This window comes from Parambassis ranga, chromosome 21, assembly GCF_900634625.1.
Source record: "Parambassis ranga chromosome 21, fParRan2.1, whole genome shotgun sequence".
In the NCBI taxonomy this organism is placed as follows: Eukaryota; Metazoa; Chordata; class Actinopteri; family Ambassidae; genus Parambassis; species Parambassis ranga.
Window position 1 is genome coordinate 5,004,380 of NC_041041.1, and position 15,586 is coordinate 5,019,965.

General features: G+C 43.1%; 2 protein-coding genes across 3 annotated transcripts; one reads left to right on the forward strand and one right to left on the reverse strand.

Moving 5' to 3' along the window:
- Positions 1–336: 336 nt before the first annotated feature.
- On the reverse strand, positions 337–7,866 carry cpap (centrosome assembly and centriole elongation protein). Of its 2 annotated transcripts, XM_028393461.1 has the most exons (19): positions 7,747–7,866; positions 6,921–7,294; positions 6,185–6,311; positions 5,915–6,094; positions 5,652–5,772; positions 5,447–5,549; positions 4,566–5,294; positions 3,679–4,483; positions 3,455–3,587; positions 3,180–3,345; positions 2,912–3,043; positions 2,691–2,819; positions 2,453–2,555; positions 1,966–2,099; positions 1,691–1,777; positions 1,407–1,547; positions 1,142–1,226; positions 883–1,003; positions 337–700 (listed from the first exon to the last, which is right to left on the reverse strand). In XM_028393461.1, exons 2-19 carry the CDS (start codon positions 7,263–7,265, stop codon positions 508–510), a joined length of 3,834 nt encoding a protein of 1,277 aa, XP_028249262.1. In that variant the 5' UTR covers positions 7,266–7,294; positions 7,747–7,866; the 3' UTR covers positions 337–507. The 2 variants fall into 2 exon arrangements, with proteins under 2 accessions (XP_028249262.1, XP_028249263.1); XM_028393462.1 differs by lacking the exon at positions 7,747–7,866 and having other exon boundaries at positions 6,921–7,313.
- A 416-nt stretch (positions 7,867–8,282) lies between these two features.
- ttf2 (transcription termination factor, RNA polymerase II) lies at positions 8,283–15,438 on the forward strand. The gene is made up of 22 exons (XM_028393445.1): positions 8,283–8,405; positions 8,592–8,697; positions 8,917–9,003; positions 9,094–9,163; positions 9,421–10,245; positions 10,320–10,440; positions 10,560–10,742; positions 10,854–11,011; positions 11,228–11,309; positions 11,534–11,659; positions 11,760–11,910; positions 12,021–12,126; positions 12,220–12,404; positions 12,534–12,687; positions 12,814–12,905; positions 13,018–13,246; positions 13,349–13,528; positions 13,818–13,876; positions 14,017–14,170; positions 14,343–14,425; positions 14,686–14,760; positions 15,065–15,438. Exons 1-22 carry the CDS (start codon positions 8,378–8,380, stop codon positions 15,207–15,209), a joined length of 3,399 nt encoding a protein of 1,132 aa, XP_028249246.1. The 5' UTR covers positions 8,283–8,377; the 3' UTR covers positions 15,210–15,438.
- Positions 15,439–15,586: the final 148 nt, after the last annotated feature.

Below are 15,586 nucleotides of genomic sequence, written 5' to 3' on the forward strand. Positions count from 1 at the left end.
CAATGACCAGCAAGGAGCGCCACACCAGTGAGTGCACTGGAGGCAATGCGGGTAGTGCCTTGCCCAAGGACACACAACCACTGAGCCACTGCTGCCCCTATAATTTTGCAGAAATTATCAAAGATGCATGATTCTAAATAAAAAATAAGATGTCATTTATTTTATAAAACATTGACAGCATGCAGCTAGAAAAATAAATATGTACATAAAATCTTTATAAATTAAAATTATTGTTAAAAAAAAAAAAAAAAAAACACTTCATACACCCCACAATGAGTCTGTTTAACAGCTGTTAATGAAGTAAAATTAGTAGTTTTCATTTACTAAGTTACTGGGCCAAATATGTCTGACATCATGGGAGGAAAGAACCTTTTTTCTCTGCAAAACAAAGATAAAGATAAATGGTAGGGATAAAACATGACCTCAAACATAAGCGAGAGCATAAAGTCCACCAGGTGTTTGTATCATCTGAACTCATATTCTTTTTATAAGTGATATTCCCCGTTTTTACGCCATGTTGTCCAGAATGACATTTCCATCTTTATCTTTGATTCTGAGCCTTCCGGTGGGGTAGCGGGTTTCTTGTCTGCCGTCATTGTAGACCGTCTTCACGGTGCCATCTGGATACTCCCGTTTTTTGTAGTCCGCTGTGTGAATCTCCTTCTGGCCTGTGTTGAAGTGGATCTCTTTGGTGCCGTCCCTGAAGGTTACAGTACAAATTCACACACCTGCATTTAAATCGGTAGTTGTGCAAGAAATACACTGCTTTACAAAGTTGTGTTGATTAGTCAGTTGATCAGTAAATCTATTATTATTTATTATTAAAGTCTCACTTCCACACATTTATTTTGGAAAACACACAAAGGTTTTGTCTTTACTTACGTGTTGACCTGTATGATGGTACCATCTGTCAAGACACTCTCTTCTCTCCCATTGGGGAACAGGTTCTTGACCGTCTGGTCTGGGAACGTGATTTCTTTACGGCCATCTGGAAAATGTTTCTCTGCACGCATAATACAACAATGTACAATATATGATTGGTGTGAATATATATGAAATTGTAAGTTTTGGGTTAATTCCACTGATTTCTCAAGCAGCTTTTATCTCTATGTGACGCCACTGCTTCATCAAATGCTCTTACCCGTCTGGTTGTTGGGGAAATGCAGGACTTCCATGCCATCCGGGTAGGTGATGTGTGTAGTCTGGGCATCAGCGTAGTAGTAGATCTGGGGAAGGAGCAGAGAATTTATTTATATTAATTAGTGTCACCACCTCTCAGGTTAGTGTGGTAACAGTCCCGTCCCCTCTTCCACATTTGCAGCTTAATGTCCATGTTTTTTCTCAGGGTACATGGGACCAGAGTTAATGCGTACATCACATAAATTCAATGCAACATGAATTCTCACCACTCTCTGGTCAGCAGTGACTTCTTTAGTATCTCCATTGAAGAAGGTGACTTTGACCGTCAGTCCATCTGCTGAAACCTCTTTCCTGGTGCCATTGGGAAACGTGACGAGGCGATCGCCACCATTTAGAACCTTTTCAGTCTAAAGGGTTAAGAACCAGAGCACCGTCAGCCGCTTCAAATGATCAGTAACACTGCAAGAAAACTTATTTAAGTGATCAGTAACCACATTTTATTTGTTGTTGTCATCTTAAACTCACACTATTCAGTATCTCACATTCTCACCTTGCCATCAGGGTGTGTGATCACCTCCTGGACTGCCTCTGCCTCTTGGACCTCACTGCACTCTGCTTCTTTTGGAGAATCCCCTCGCTACAAGAGGAAAATTTCACATTGTTAAGTGTAGGCATTTAGATGGGACCTGCAAATACAATAGGCCAAATCAGAGCCACGTCTGAACAGTGACGGACTGTTTTTTTCCTAGAATACAGTAATATATTAGTTAATATTATATATTTATATAATATTATATTATTATTATTATTATTATTATTTTTTACCGGAGAACAGTTAGGTGAGTGTTCAGGCTCTGGAGGTTTTTCTTGGCTCTTGGCAGGTGCTGACCTCTCCTCTGTCTTCCTGATGGGTAACATGGTGGAGGATGGGCCTGGCTTCCTCAGACTGCTCTTCATTGCTGCCAAAAGTATGATGGAATTAATCCTTACCATTCTCAGCTTGGAACAGTTATTTTAAAGCACTGATTAGACTGGATATAGGGAAACTCAAGGTAGGACAATCGCATTTGCAATATTATATTATATATTAATTATATATATATAATTTATTCATGTTTGATATTATAGCATATATCTTAATTGAGAAGCTTGCTTAAAGAAAACAAAAAATGTGATTTTTAAAATACTTCTTAAAACATTTAGATGAAAAGTATTGTAGAAATTTTAAAGTCAAATCATGCAGAAACCTCTAAACCTACCATGTCATCTAGTTGGTGATCAATCTAACTTATTATTGAAGCCTCAACCATACCTGCTGCTCCCTGACTGCTGTCTTTGCAGTTCCTCCTTATGGATGCAGCAGTGCTGCTCTGTGGAGGGCTGCTGCTGCCTCCTCCTCCTGAGTCAAGAGGACTCTGAAAACAGAAAGATTTAAATGGTTGTTACAACAAGTACTTTGTGTTGTAAGCACAATAAAGACATTTTAGACCACGGTTAACATTCCAGACAACATTAATATAATCAATAACAGATTGTAGGAACAGGCTTACAGCGAACGTGACTCCTTTGCTCACAGATGACATGTTATTCTCATATATTCTGGGTCCATCTTTTCTTTCCGTGCTGTTCTCTGCGTTTTTCCTCCAGGCGCTGAGGCGGAGCTTTTCCAACACACGGATCTTCATTTTAAAGAGAATGTAAAAGGAAAAATGACATGTTTCTTTCTGCTTGTTATAAAGGGAACGAAGAGGTGAAACGTTCGGTCAGGTACCTCTTCTTGGAGAGAACTGTTGTCCTGGCTGAGGGACTCAATCTGTTGGCGCAGTCGGCTGTGTGTGGAGGTCCAGCGGCTCTCCCGCTTCCTTAGGTCCTCTTGCAGGGAACTCAACTGCTGCTTCAGCATCTAGTATCAGATTTCACAACATAATATACTTACAACTAAGTACTAAATCAAACTGGACTGGACTTCATCAATGCTTTATGTTAAAAATGGGTCATGGGAGGAGGAAGTGACATCGATGCAAGGTCTGCCTTCTCACCAGGATTTCCTCTCGTTCCTTCTTGTCAGGCATGGCTTTTGCTGCTAATGTGTGCTTCTCGAACAGTTTGCGCTCCTTCTGCAACTTCCTGTTTTCCTCTTTCTTGTATTCCTCAAACTTGGCCATCTCCTTTGCTTTAGTCTGCTCAAAGTCCAAACGCTCCTTCCTACAGCACAAGCAACACAGTAAAGATAAACTACACCAGCAGAGACAAAAATCTATTAAAACCAGCCGAAAATCAGTGAACTTCAGTCATTGTGTTTTCATCACATCACCTCAGGTTCTCCTGTTCTTTCTCATTCTCCTGTCTGAGTTTGGTGAGAGCAGCATTCTCCTTCTTAAACCTCTCAATCTCAATCTCCAGCTCAACCAGTCTCTCCCGAAGCTGTCTGGACTGAACCTGATGGCCTGACGGTGCACACATCAAACAGAAAAATAACCATGCAAAAATGTGCCCATGAGGTCACTAATAACAATGAACAGCTAGCGTTGATCTAACCTGTCTCGTCCTCTGGTTTTCTGGTTTCTGAAACAGGTGTGGGGAGAGTTGCATGCTGGGCTTTTGGCTTCAGCGAGGGGAACAGCCTTGTCATGAGTTGGGAGGCAGGAGGAGGAGGATCAGGCTCCGGGTTGACTGTAAACTGTTCCAGTTCTACAACTTTGTTTGCTGCCACCTTCCTCACCAGGCTCTTCACCGGTGGTGAAATTCTATTGGCCGTCGGTCTGGATACTGGAGTAACAACTCTGTTGTCACTGGCTGCGCTGATGGCAGTCTCTTCCAGGTCATTCCACGTGTCATCATCGTCAAACACCACTCTCCTCTGGTGGCCGCCTTCGGTCAGAGTGGAGTCATCACAGACACTCTCTCCATCATCCTCTTGTTCCCCGTCTGACGCTGAATCCCTAAAACTATCCTCATCTTGGTAAGAGTGCTTGTCATAAGGTAAGCTGGGCGGAGCAGGGAAGGAAACGGTGCCTCTGACCATGACATCCTGGTGTCCAAATTCAGGCCCACCATAGGACAACGCATCTGACATCTCCTGTCTGTCTTCTTTCTCGCTGTCCTCTTCCTCTTTGTCCTCTGGGTTAACTTTGTCGTTTAGTGTTTCAGCTCTTATTTTTCCCATAAATGCTACCGAGTTTACAGAGCTATTTTTACACACCAAACCACTGCTGTGCCCAACACTGCTGCTCTGCTGTGGTGCACCTTTTGGAGGAGACTTGATGGGAGTGGAGGAAAGCCGCCGCTGGTGGAGCCCTTTGACAGCCTGGAGTTTCTGGTGCTGCTGGTCCATCTGAAGAACCTGCGAGAACAAATGAAATCAGCACAGTAGGAAAACAGTGATACTGAGACAAAGCATTCAGTTAAATATGTGCTTCAAATACCTTCATGACAAAGGAGGAGTTGGATGAGAAGGACAGCTCTTCAGCTGCCTGCTCCAGCAGCTCAAACTCCCCCAGCTCCATGCTTTCCAGCTGCCGGTCACAGTCCCAGCGCTGGAGCTTCTCCTGGAACGACAACTCAAAGGATTCCTGTGGAACTTTGTCTCCTCCCTCAGCCGATTCCACATTTGATCCACAGCCTGCATTCTTCACAGCTTTTTCTTGCCCTCCTGACATGCCACGTTGTTTGGTTACAGGATTTGGCTGCATGTTGTGACCACGTGGGTTCCTCGGAGCCTGAACTGATGGTCCCACTTTTCTGTTATTCTGCTCTTTCGCTTGCCCTGGTAGGTGTTGCTTGGTTTGTCTGTCATCTTGGACAGTTTGAACAGACTGTGGTCCCTCTGTGTTCTGTTTTTGATGACTACCCAGAATGTTGGTCTTTGCTGCTTTACTCTCTGCTCTGACGTCCTGAAGTGGCGAACAGACTCCCCTCAGTCGGTTTTCCTTGTTGAGTATGGCAGTTTTACGTTGGACAGTAAGCCGTGGGACACTATTCTGGATGGATGCCGGTGCTGAATTGCTGCGTAAGATTACTTTGGCTAGGTGTTGTTGTTTGGAGTCCTTTACCTCCATTCTTTTCGGGGAAGCCTTGCGATTGTTCGTAAATCTAGAAAGCCCCTCACCTCGTTTAAGGAAGGCCCTCTTTGGATGAGCTGCAGGATCTCGCCTCTGTTAAGGGGAGAAGTTAGGAATAAAATTACATTTTTGTTGCCTTGTCACACAACTCTTTTGTTTGTTTTCTGTATTTGTGTATCTGCAGTCCTAGCTCTTCTTGTTTCTTTTTTTGCTCCTTCAAGGAGACTGCTGATATGTCCTCCTACCTGGTGTTGCTGAGCAGACCTCAGCCTCTGCTCCTCCAACCTAAGCTGCTCCTCCAACATCTCCTCAAATGTCTTCTCGCCCCCAATACCTGGCCTTATAGGTCTGCAGAAGAGCCAAATAAACACATGAATACATTCAAAACAGGCCGTTGGTTTAGTTCCTAACTCTTTCATTTTAATACACTGCAAGATAATCAATACTAACCTGTCATGAAAGACTTTATCCTCACTTCTGTGGTCTTCAGACTGAGCAACACCCATATGCTCAGGAAAATGGCCAGTATCAACACTGTGCTCCTGATCACTTTCTCTTGAGTTCCATGTGCCTAAACCAAACACAATGGTTTTATACAGCAGTGATTTATCTCCAAAAATCATGTCGCACACACCATTCGATGAAGTCAGATAAGATGTGTGCTGGCTGCTTGATAAGAAATAAGAACTGCTTTTCAGAAGACATTTTCTCACCCTCCTCTTCATCTTCTTCATGATTTTGACCATTAGGGAGCTGCTGTTCCTGCTGTAGGACACTTTTAGAGCCACGTGGACCCCCACAGTGGTTTCTGCTGGGGCTGTATCTGCTCCCTCTGCAATAAGAGGGCCTGTGAGGTGTGTCCTCATCCCATTCAGCTCCTGAGCTCTCTGCATCTTTTAGAGGATACATAATACTGACTTCACAGTGCAAAGACATACACACTGTTTTCAAACGTATCTGACATCATCAGTTCTTCACCTAACCTCCAATGCTGTGCTGGGATTTAGTCACAATTCCCAGCAGCCTCTGCTGGTCCTCCTGTAGTTTAAGCAGCTCCTCCAGCTGTTGGGCTTTCAACTGCTCCTGCATCTGCTGCTGCCATTTCCTTAACTGCTCACAAAAAGTATAATGTAATAAGCTGACGATTACGACGTGTTTCTATTCTCTCACATTGCAGCTAATTCCACCAAAAGTCACTGTTTACTGTTTACTTTATCCACACACTTCCGTCACTAATTAGGTCTTTGTCAACAGAAATAGGCTTAGGGGAAAAATACTAATAATAGCAGGGAAAGGCAAAGGGGCTTGTGTGATTGAGGTGCGAGGGGTAAACAGGAAGCAGTGATATAATCAAGACTAGTGTCACACAAAGTGACAGAAAGGTACTTTTTATTGTCTCTATATGTGTCCTTAGATTACCAGTTGTGTTTAGTCAGTGTCTCTTGATCTATAGAGAGATTAATTAATTCCCTTTCTCTAGTATTAATATAATCAATCAGTCAATAAAGTTTTTGTCCATTTCATCAGAATACAAAAAATAAATTGTCTATTTCAGCTGGTAGGTAGTCAGGTGGGACTATTTTCAGAAAAGTATCACTTGAACTTATATATCAGTAGTAGAATTTTAACAGAAAATCATATATAGTATCATCAGAAAGACAATATGTTGCAAAAACGTAATACATGGTGGACACAGAGGTCTCCGATATGTGTCCTTACCTGTTCCAGTTTCAGCCTAAGGGGCAGATCCTGTGATTTGCTGGCCATCTCATGCAAACCGTTCAACTGTCCCTCTGAAACTCTCGTTGGCACAGAGTCACTCCCTGCCCTCTGTCCTCCGAGTGCCACATCCAGGCAGCTGCTGTCCGCGGAGGCGGGCAGTGGGGCAAAGTCAGAGACGAATGAGTCGTCTGGCTCCAGATGTGGGGATCCCGTGGCAGATGTGTGTCGGGAGCCAGCCAAGTCCGGTAAAGGGTTGAGGATCACTCCAGCTCTGGCGCTACTTGGCATCCACTGGGCCAAAAAGTCATCTTGGCTGTACTGAAGCCCGGCTGGAGATGACATGGTGACTGCGGTGTCTCAAGCAGGTTTTGCTAATCCGGGATTTAAACAACAGATTATAGTGACAGGGGTTAATCACGCCTAAATACACACCGTCCAACGCGAACCAGACGATGCCAGGAAAATTATATATAGTAAACAGTTTAAATTGTATTATAAGTAACATCAGTCATTTCGGTAAAAAGCAGAAGTAGCAGAAAATGTTGTTATTCTCTGATTAGCAACAGCTAATTAAACGTGACCATAAACAAATACAAAGCGCCGCATCACTGACAACATTCACGATATAAAAGCCACATTTCAGACAAGTTAGTTAGTAGCATGTCATTTAAACGTCGTTTTATTTAAAAGGCTTTCCTTGTTGACATTCGCCCGTTGTTGTAACCGGGGGACACTATGAAAGTTGTTTCCGCTTGTAACACTACAGTGACAATGCAAATAAGTTCATAGCATTAATAAACACGTGAAAACACACAGGATTTACCTGTAACAAGGGACAGATCCACTCTGATAGGTGTGAAACCGTGCGTTACACAAACATAGCAGAACTAAGTTTCGAAGCCTGCCGCCATATCAAAACAAAGCCCGCGAGAGCGAAAGAAACGGCAAAAGAAAGCGTGTTGCACTATGGGTAATGTAGTTCACACTGCGTCCTCAAACGATGGTTTTGCGAAATTCATTTTAATGTGCTGTTTTGTTACATAAAAATGAATAGCATTCTAAAATACATATACAACCACAGAAATATTTTACATACTTTCAAGCATTCTATTATAGAATATATTTTTTAAAAAGGAAGCTTGAGATCATATCCGGTTTAGCTGCGCTTGGCAAATATTTCATAATAACAGTGGTCACGCGAAACTAATCTGGCATATACTGTTGGTTTTTGTCTGAATATTGTTTATTATTATTATAAATCTCCCATCTGCTAATATGCGATTACTTTTAAGGTAAACACAAGGGAATTGTATTGACTAATTAGTACGAGAACTTTTAAACTGACATTCACAGACCGGATGTGGTTTCTGACCGCTGTGATTGGTTGATACAAAACTACAGACTTTCACTATACAGTCCAGCAGTTACTGAAGTTAAACTGTGTCATTGGCACAATGGAAAGGGTTTTATGTGATATCCACGGTAAGTCGCAGTAAGTTAGTGAAACGCTATCTAAGAAATGTTTATTGAGATTACAGGAGCAATAGGAAAAACTGCATGCCGTGTGCATGACATGGCATTTTATTTTAAGGATTCCTGTAACCATTGTGTGTGTGTTGACCCGTTTTCTTTGCAATGTGCTTAAATATTCTCTCTCTTGTTACACAGGAAACGTGTGTATGTTAAAAACGGGCGTAAAAGATGGCCCAAATAAAGGCAAGAGCTTCTACGTCTGCGTTGACAAGCAAGGCTGTGAATTCAGTCAGCAAGCGAGGTACTGACGTTACATCATTTCATGAAGCTGTGTCTTGACTGAATCAAATACCCACCACAGTCCAACCTAGATGAGATGATGAACATGCAGTAAATTATACTTTAATAATGGTGGTACCAGCTGATACGTAGCCCTGGTGCAAGTAAAGAGTTATTTAATTGTTGTAGTTGTTGACAAAAAGCTGGGTTTGCATTATATTCATGTTCCTGCTTCCTTTAGCATCCCACCTTCCCACTGCCTCCATCATGAAGATTCACTGGTGGAACTTCAGGCTCTCACATACAGTCAGCAACAACAGGTTCACAGGTGGGTGTGCAGACTTATGCTTCTTTTGAGGTACTTAAAATGTACATAAGGTTGGTTGCTCTGACTTGTGATGTCATTTCTCTCCTGCAGGTTGTTTTACAGATGTATTGTGGGTAAACAAGCAGGCCAGAAGTGGTGCGGAAATGTGCCTTGGACTGCAGTAAGACCTTTCACTTTCACTATCTTTTTAATACCTGTGTCATTACCGGTAATATATTTAATTGGCTTACATTGTTGGGAAGAGTTGACAAGTATCTATGAACCACTGGCCATTATCTAATATATTGGTCTAATAAAGGTGGAAGGTGCACCCTAAAATTAAAATCTTTAGTTAAATTCATTTTTCCTTTTGGTACAAACTTTTCTCTGCTATTGTAAATAAGTTAATAAAATGTCTCTCATCATCCATCATCACAGCCTGAGAAAGAAGAGAAGAGAAACCCTCTGTCTGACACACAGCCCTCTGCCCTTCCTCCTGTCCGAAACCCCTTCAAGGCCCCTGCAAAGACAGACAAGGACTCTGAGTGGAGGAGAATGCAGACTGGAGGAGTTGAGGAGAAAGAGGCAAGTCACAAGGCTGAAGGAAAAGAAAGTTATCAGAAAGAAAATGTGGAGGCCGTAGGTGCAGGAGCAGAAGAACAAGAGGAGGAATTAGAGTTGAGTTACAGAGGTAAACAACTTCCACCAGGGATGAAGTTAAAGAAGAGAGCTTCAAATGAGCAGAGCAACAGTCCCAAAGCAAACGGTGTGGAAAAAATAATGGATAAGACGCCAGACGAGGCTGAAGGGAAGCACACTGTGCAAAGAGAGGCAGAGAAAACAACTTCTACCGCCAGCGTCAAGGTTGTTCATCCTGAGAAAGTTAATCAAGCCTCACCGGATCTTCACAAGAACTTTCCACAGCAACCAACTAAAGGTGAAACTCATGTGGTGAAACAAACTGAGCCCACCGTAAAAAAGAAAACCTCTGACTCTATACCCAGCAGCAGTACACAGACATCCTCAAACTCTGATTACGCCGGGAGCTCCAAATCTGACAACCCAGAGTCCAGTCAAACCAAAAATGATGATGATGATGTGGTGTTGGTGTCAGTGAAACCTCCTACTCAGAAGACGCCTCCTGTCAACACTCTTCAAAAGACACTGACTACCTTCCCAGGGTTCCAGCCTGTCTCTAAGATGAAAGGTCAGGTGGATAAAGGGCTGCATAAAATGCTCACTGCTCAGCTCCAACAGAAAAAGGTGAGTAAACGGAGAAAGGCTAGGTTGGCTGTTTAAGCAAATGTAACACTCTGTCTTCTTCTTCTCCTGAAAAGGCAACTTTGTCTGTCGTGAATCTGGCGGCTCTGCCAGATAAAGGTGAGAGGCTGAAGACACAAGTCAAAGAGCTGGAAGATGCGCTGGAGTCACTGAACCTCAGTGCTGATTCTCGGCCTGGTAAGAGTTTCCTGTCCAGCAGTGGTAAATGATGTTTCCTCCTGCTAAGACTCACAGATTGGTTTTGTAGCACACAAGCCATGTTTTTATATACATAATAGAGCACAAATCACTTTCAGAGTCCCAGGATGGATGTAACAGCAAGGAAGCTGGCAACAGCAGCCTCCAGATCAACCCATTCAGCCGGCAGGGTGGCACCATCCTGCTCCCTGCCCCACCAGCCCCGGGCCTCTCACGACAGCAGGCCTCAGGCAGCTCCCTGGGGCTCCAGCTGAGCCAGGGATACGACAAGATGCATGGAGGTAGGCGAGGTTTAAGAGATTTCTGTGCATCTTTTGCTCTTTTTCTATGGACCAATTTCTTCTTTACCTGTTTTGTTTGTAGTACATTATTTGTCTCTTTCCTTTTTCCAGCAAACCCACAGGCACAGGCCTTCTATGGTGGTAGAATGACAGAGGACCGTCTGCTGGCAGTAAAAAATGCCACCTGTGAGGCAATCGACCATCTTCACAAATCCTTGGAATCCTGTCCTGATGCTGAGACCGAGGCCCCAGACCCCAAAGGCCTCAAGGTTACACACTCTGTCACTCAGTACTCTGGTTTTACATCGGTCATTTACTCATAGATATAACATAATGTATGCGTGTCGTCTGACAGTGTGACTTCCCATTATTTTGGAATATCATGTTTAGAAGTCACATATAGTCAATAGTGTGCAGAACTTCTATGTCATCTTTTGCATGTATGTTTCTTTAGTAACATTGCTGTTGTGTGATTGGTTTGTCAGGTCTCCCTCTTGGCCCATCAGAGGAGAGCTTTGGCCTGGCTGCTATGGAGAGAAACACAAAACCCCTGTGGAGGAATTCTGGGTAAGTTTATGCATTTCCTTTGCGTATTATTTTGATTAAAGAGGTTACAGTGAAGACTGATGTAAGAAAGAGATGACATCATGATTCAAGCTTTTTCATGTTTTCCCATCACAAACAGTACCTGTGAACACATGGAATGCCACTTGTTCTTGGCTTTACGAAGAGGGCAACTCCCTTGGCTATGAGATCACATTGTAATGTGTTCATTCTTTCTCCAACTTCAGCGGATGACATGGGTTTGGGAAAGACCCTGACCATGATTTCCGTCTTACTGTCCAAGAAGATCAAGAAGAAAGAGGATGATGAAAAGAAGGAAGGGCAAAAGCTCGACAGCTGGGTATCCAAAAATGGTGATATACAGTTTGGTTTTGAATCATTTCCATAAGGGTCACATTTATGCCCTATGTTACCTAATTTTGTGGTTTTATTTGCTTCTTTTTGGTCACCCAGACTCCACCGTTGTTGTCTCTAATGGTACTCTGATCATCTGTCCTGCCTCTCTGATTCACCACTGGAAAAAGGAGATAGATAGACATGTCAAGGCAAACAAGCTGACTGTGTACCTGTACCATGGCTCCAATCGTGAGAGAAGTGCCAAAGTGTAAGGGAGTCACTCATATTTAAACAAAGTACACACCGTCCTCGCAGTTTTATGGAAACTTAAAAGTGCACACATTCAAACTAAATGCATCATCTGTATCCGTCCCTCAGACTGGCTGATTATGATGTGGTGGTCACCACGTACAGTCTGGTCTCTAAGGAGATCCCAGTGCTGAAGGAGGAGCCTGACAAGCCCGTCAAGGATTCTGATAATCTGGTAAATGCAATGTCTGACAGAAAACTATAACTGTAACTTTTTATGCCAAAACACATTTTATAATTAAACTACTACTGAACAACTTCTCTTCAGCCGCCACACTCGGCTCCTCTCCTGCGAGTGACCTGGGCTCGCGTCATTCTTGATGAAGCCCATAACATCAAAAATCCAAAAGTGCAGACCTCCATAGCGGTCTGCCAGCTGAGGGCTCGAGCTCGCTGGGCTGTCACCGGAACACCCATCCAGAACAACCTGCTCGACATGTACTCACTGCTCAAGTAAGACAAAAACACGGGTTTAGAAAAGCTGGATTGTTTGCATAAGGGACATGTGTGAAGAAATCTCTCTCACACTTATATTTTTGATGTCTTTCTCGCCGCACTTCACCGTCCATTTTCTGCTTGCAGGTTTCTGCGCTGTTCTCCATTCGATGAATACAAACTGTGGAAAGCTCAGGTGGACAACGGCTCCAAAAGAGGCAGAGAGAGACTCAACATCCTGACGAGGACTTTGCTGCTCAGAAGAACCAAAGACCAACAGGACTCCACAGGAAAACCACTGGTAAAGACACCCACAGCTCGAACTCCTCTCATCTTTGATTTTGGCCTTTAGATGTCAGCAGATTATATAGTCATGCCCTGTTTGCTTGGTCCAGCTCCAGTTGAAGTGCAGTTTTATATTTTCCAGGTGTTGCTTCCTAATCGGACCTGCGAGGTGCACCAGCTGAAGCTCTCTGAGGATGAGCAGGCTGTGTATGATGTGGTCTTTGCCCAATCCAAGTAAAAAAAAGCATCTGTTTTCTGTTATTTAAGGTTTCTCAAAAACAAAACAACCTCAAAACAAGGTAAAATGCAGCCATTTCGCTACATAGTTGATGATCTTTTTCCTCAGATCGACTCTGCAGGACTACCTGAAGAGGCATGAAGGAAACAATGTCAACAAAGGCAACTCGTCCAGCACCAATCCTTTTGAAAAAGTGGCCCAAGAGTTTGGTTTGTCCCAGGCTGACCCAGCTGTGCCAGGCTCTCAGCGACCTCAGCAGGCGTCCAGCGCTGTCCACATCCTGTCCTTGTTGCTGCGTCTGAGACAGTGCTGCTGTCACCTCTCACTTCTTAAGAAGGTACACACACTCACATCCTGTGGTGAGGCTTTCCAGGTTTGTCTTTAATCTCACAGACACGCACATACATGCTTTTTTGTGTCTTCTCTCGTCTCTGCTCAGACACTTGATTCATCAGAGCTGGAGGGTGATGGGATTGTGTTGTCTCTAGAGGAGCAGCTGAATGCTCTGTCGCTCTCCTCCAGCCCCTCGCCATCATGTCCAGAACCAAAGGACACGGTGGCCCTTAATGGGACCCGCTTCTCGTCGCAGCTGTTTGAGGAAACAAGTGAGAGCACCAAGGTGGGCAGGCAGTCAGATGTATTGATGGACAGCTCACTCCAGCCACCAAGTGGCAATATCATAGTAAAGTGGTTATACTGTAATGGGTACATGGTCAGTGAAGGTCACAGTGTTCTGAACTTGGGATTGATGGCCCAATACACAGTTTTGAAAGCGTTCAGTATTTTGTTTCTTGCTTGCTGAGATTTGTTTTTCTTGTGTGTCGAGGTTTCACACAAGTCAGAGTCTGTGTCTACATGTTTATTCTAATTCTATTCTATTCTATTCTTTCTCTTCCTCCAATTTCCAGATTTCTGCTATTGTCACTGAGCTGAGGGCCATCCAAGAGAAAAAGGATGATCAGAAAAGGTAAAACTTTAACATCTCACAGTCTGTATGGCTGCTTTGAGTCAAATAGGGCTACTACTTCTGTGTTTTGATCACACAAGCTGTTCATTTTACATTCTGTTGTGTAACCCACATGTTGTTGCTGTGTGATTGTTGCACAGTGTTATTGTGTCCCAGTGGACCAGCATGCTCCGCATCGTAGCGGTTCATCTGAAGCGGATGGGTTTGAGATACGCTGTTATCGATGGATCTGTCAACCCCAAAAAGCGCATGGACCTGGTGGAAGAATTCAACACTAACCCTAAAGGACCACAGGTACACGTCTCTACCTTTAAAGCAACATTTACAGGAGGACTTGTTAATGTTTAAAGAAAACAGTGAGCATTGTTATTTGTACAAACATCGACAGAAAATATTGTCAGTGTGTTGTGGTACTAAAATGAAAGCATTTCAAAAAAATAATGAGAATTTCTGGTTCATGCCAAAGGTGATGCTGGTTTCTCTCTGTGCTGGAGGGGTGGGATTGAATCTCATCGGGGGGAATCACCTCTTCCTCATCGACATGCACTGGTGAGTGTAATCTCTGAGTGGCTCAGAGATTACAACTACCATATCTGTCTCTTCAACATCTTTTCAGTGATTCAGATTCTCCTCCACATAGCACCTCTCACAGATAAACTTAAAGACAAAATAACCTTGTTCACACACAAAAGCAAGTCTTCTCTCTAGCAAACAAACATGATAACTACTATGCTATCTGCAGAAACTAGGTCAGAAACGTGTAAGGATCAATACAGTTTTAATCTTTGACCTTTTCAATATTCTGACAGGAACCCAGCCTTGGAGGATCAGGCCTGTGATCGGATCTATAGAGTTGGACAGCGGAAAGATGTCACCATCCACAGGTAACCTAAGATTGACTAACTTTATTTCAGATTTTTAAACAGTAATTATTCTGAAGAATGGTTCGAAGCTCCATCTGGGAGGTCATGTCATCATATTGGCAGTAGCTGCATTCACCTTGTTACCAGTTAAATGAAGAAATGTACCCCCATACAGTTATTATCAACAGGGAAGTCATCAATAGAGACCAAAACTGTTGGGTTGGCCTCCCTTATGAAGACAGATCTCTAATTCCTTCCTCTGGTTTTATTGTTAGAATACAAACGTTCATTGTCTTTGTCACTACATGTGTATGTGTACTTCCAGGTTTGTCTGTGAAGGCACTGTTGAGGGGAAGATTTCCGCACTGCAAACAAAGAAGAAGGAGCTGGCCCAGAATGTGCTGTCAGGAACAGGAAGCACTTTCTCCAAACTCTCCCTGGCTGATCTCAAAATCATTTTCGGTGTCTGAGCTGGAAGAGAGAGCAGAGCCTGCGATTGCTGCTGCATGTGTACATATTTATTTGTGTATGTATGTACTTAAATACCTGAGAAATCAGTGAGATGGCACTACTTTGTCACTTCAAATCAGTGTTGACAACTGATGAGGGTTTATTTTGTTCTTTTTTTAAGAGATTGTCTAGCAGTGTTGTGTTTTTATTTGTGTGGATATTATGCCTAAATAAATGCAGGTGATTGAAGTTATGGAAGTTAAGTTGACTGTCTGCTGCATAAAGTGCTTTAAATATATTAAGCCAAAAATATTCTTCTTTTAAGATGCATGCATTTTTATTTAAATGTTGAGATGTTGCTAATTTGCATTATTTTGGACACTGAAAAGTAGAGGTA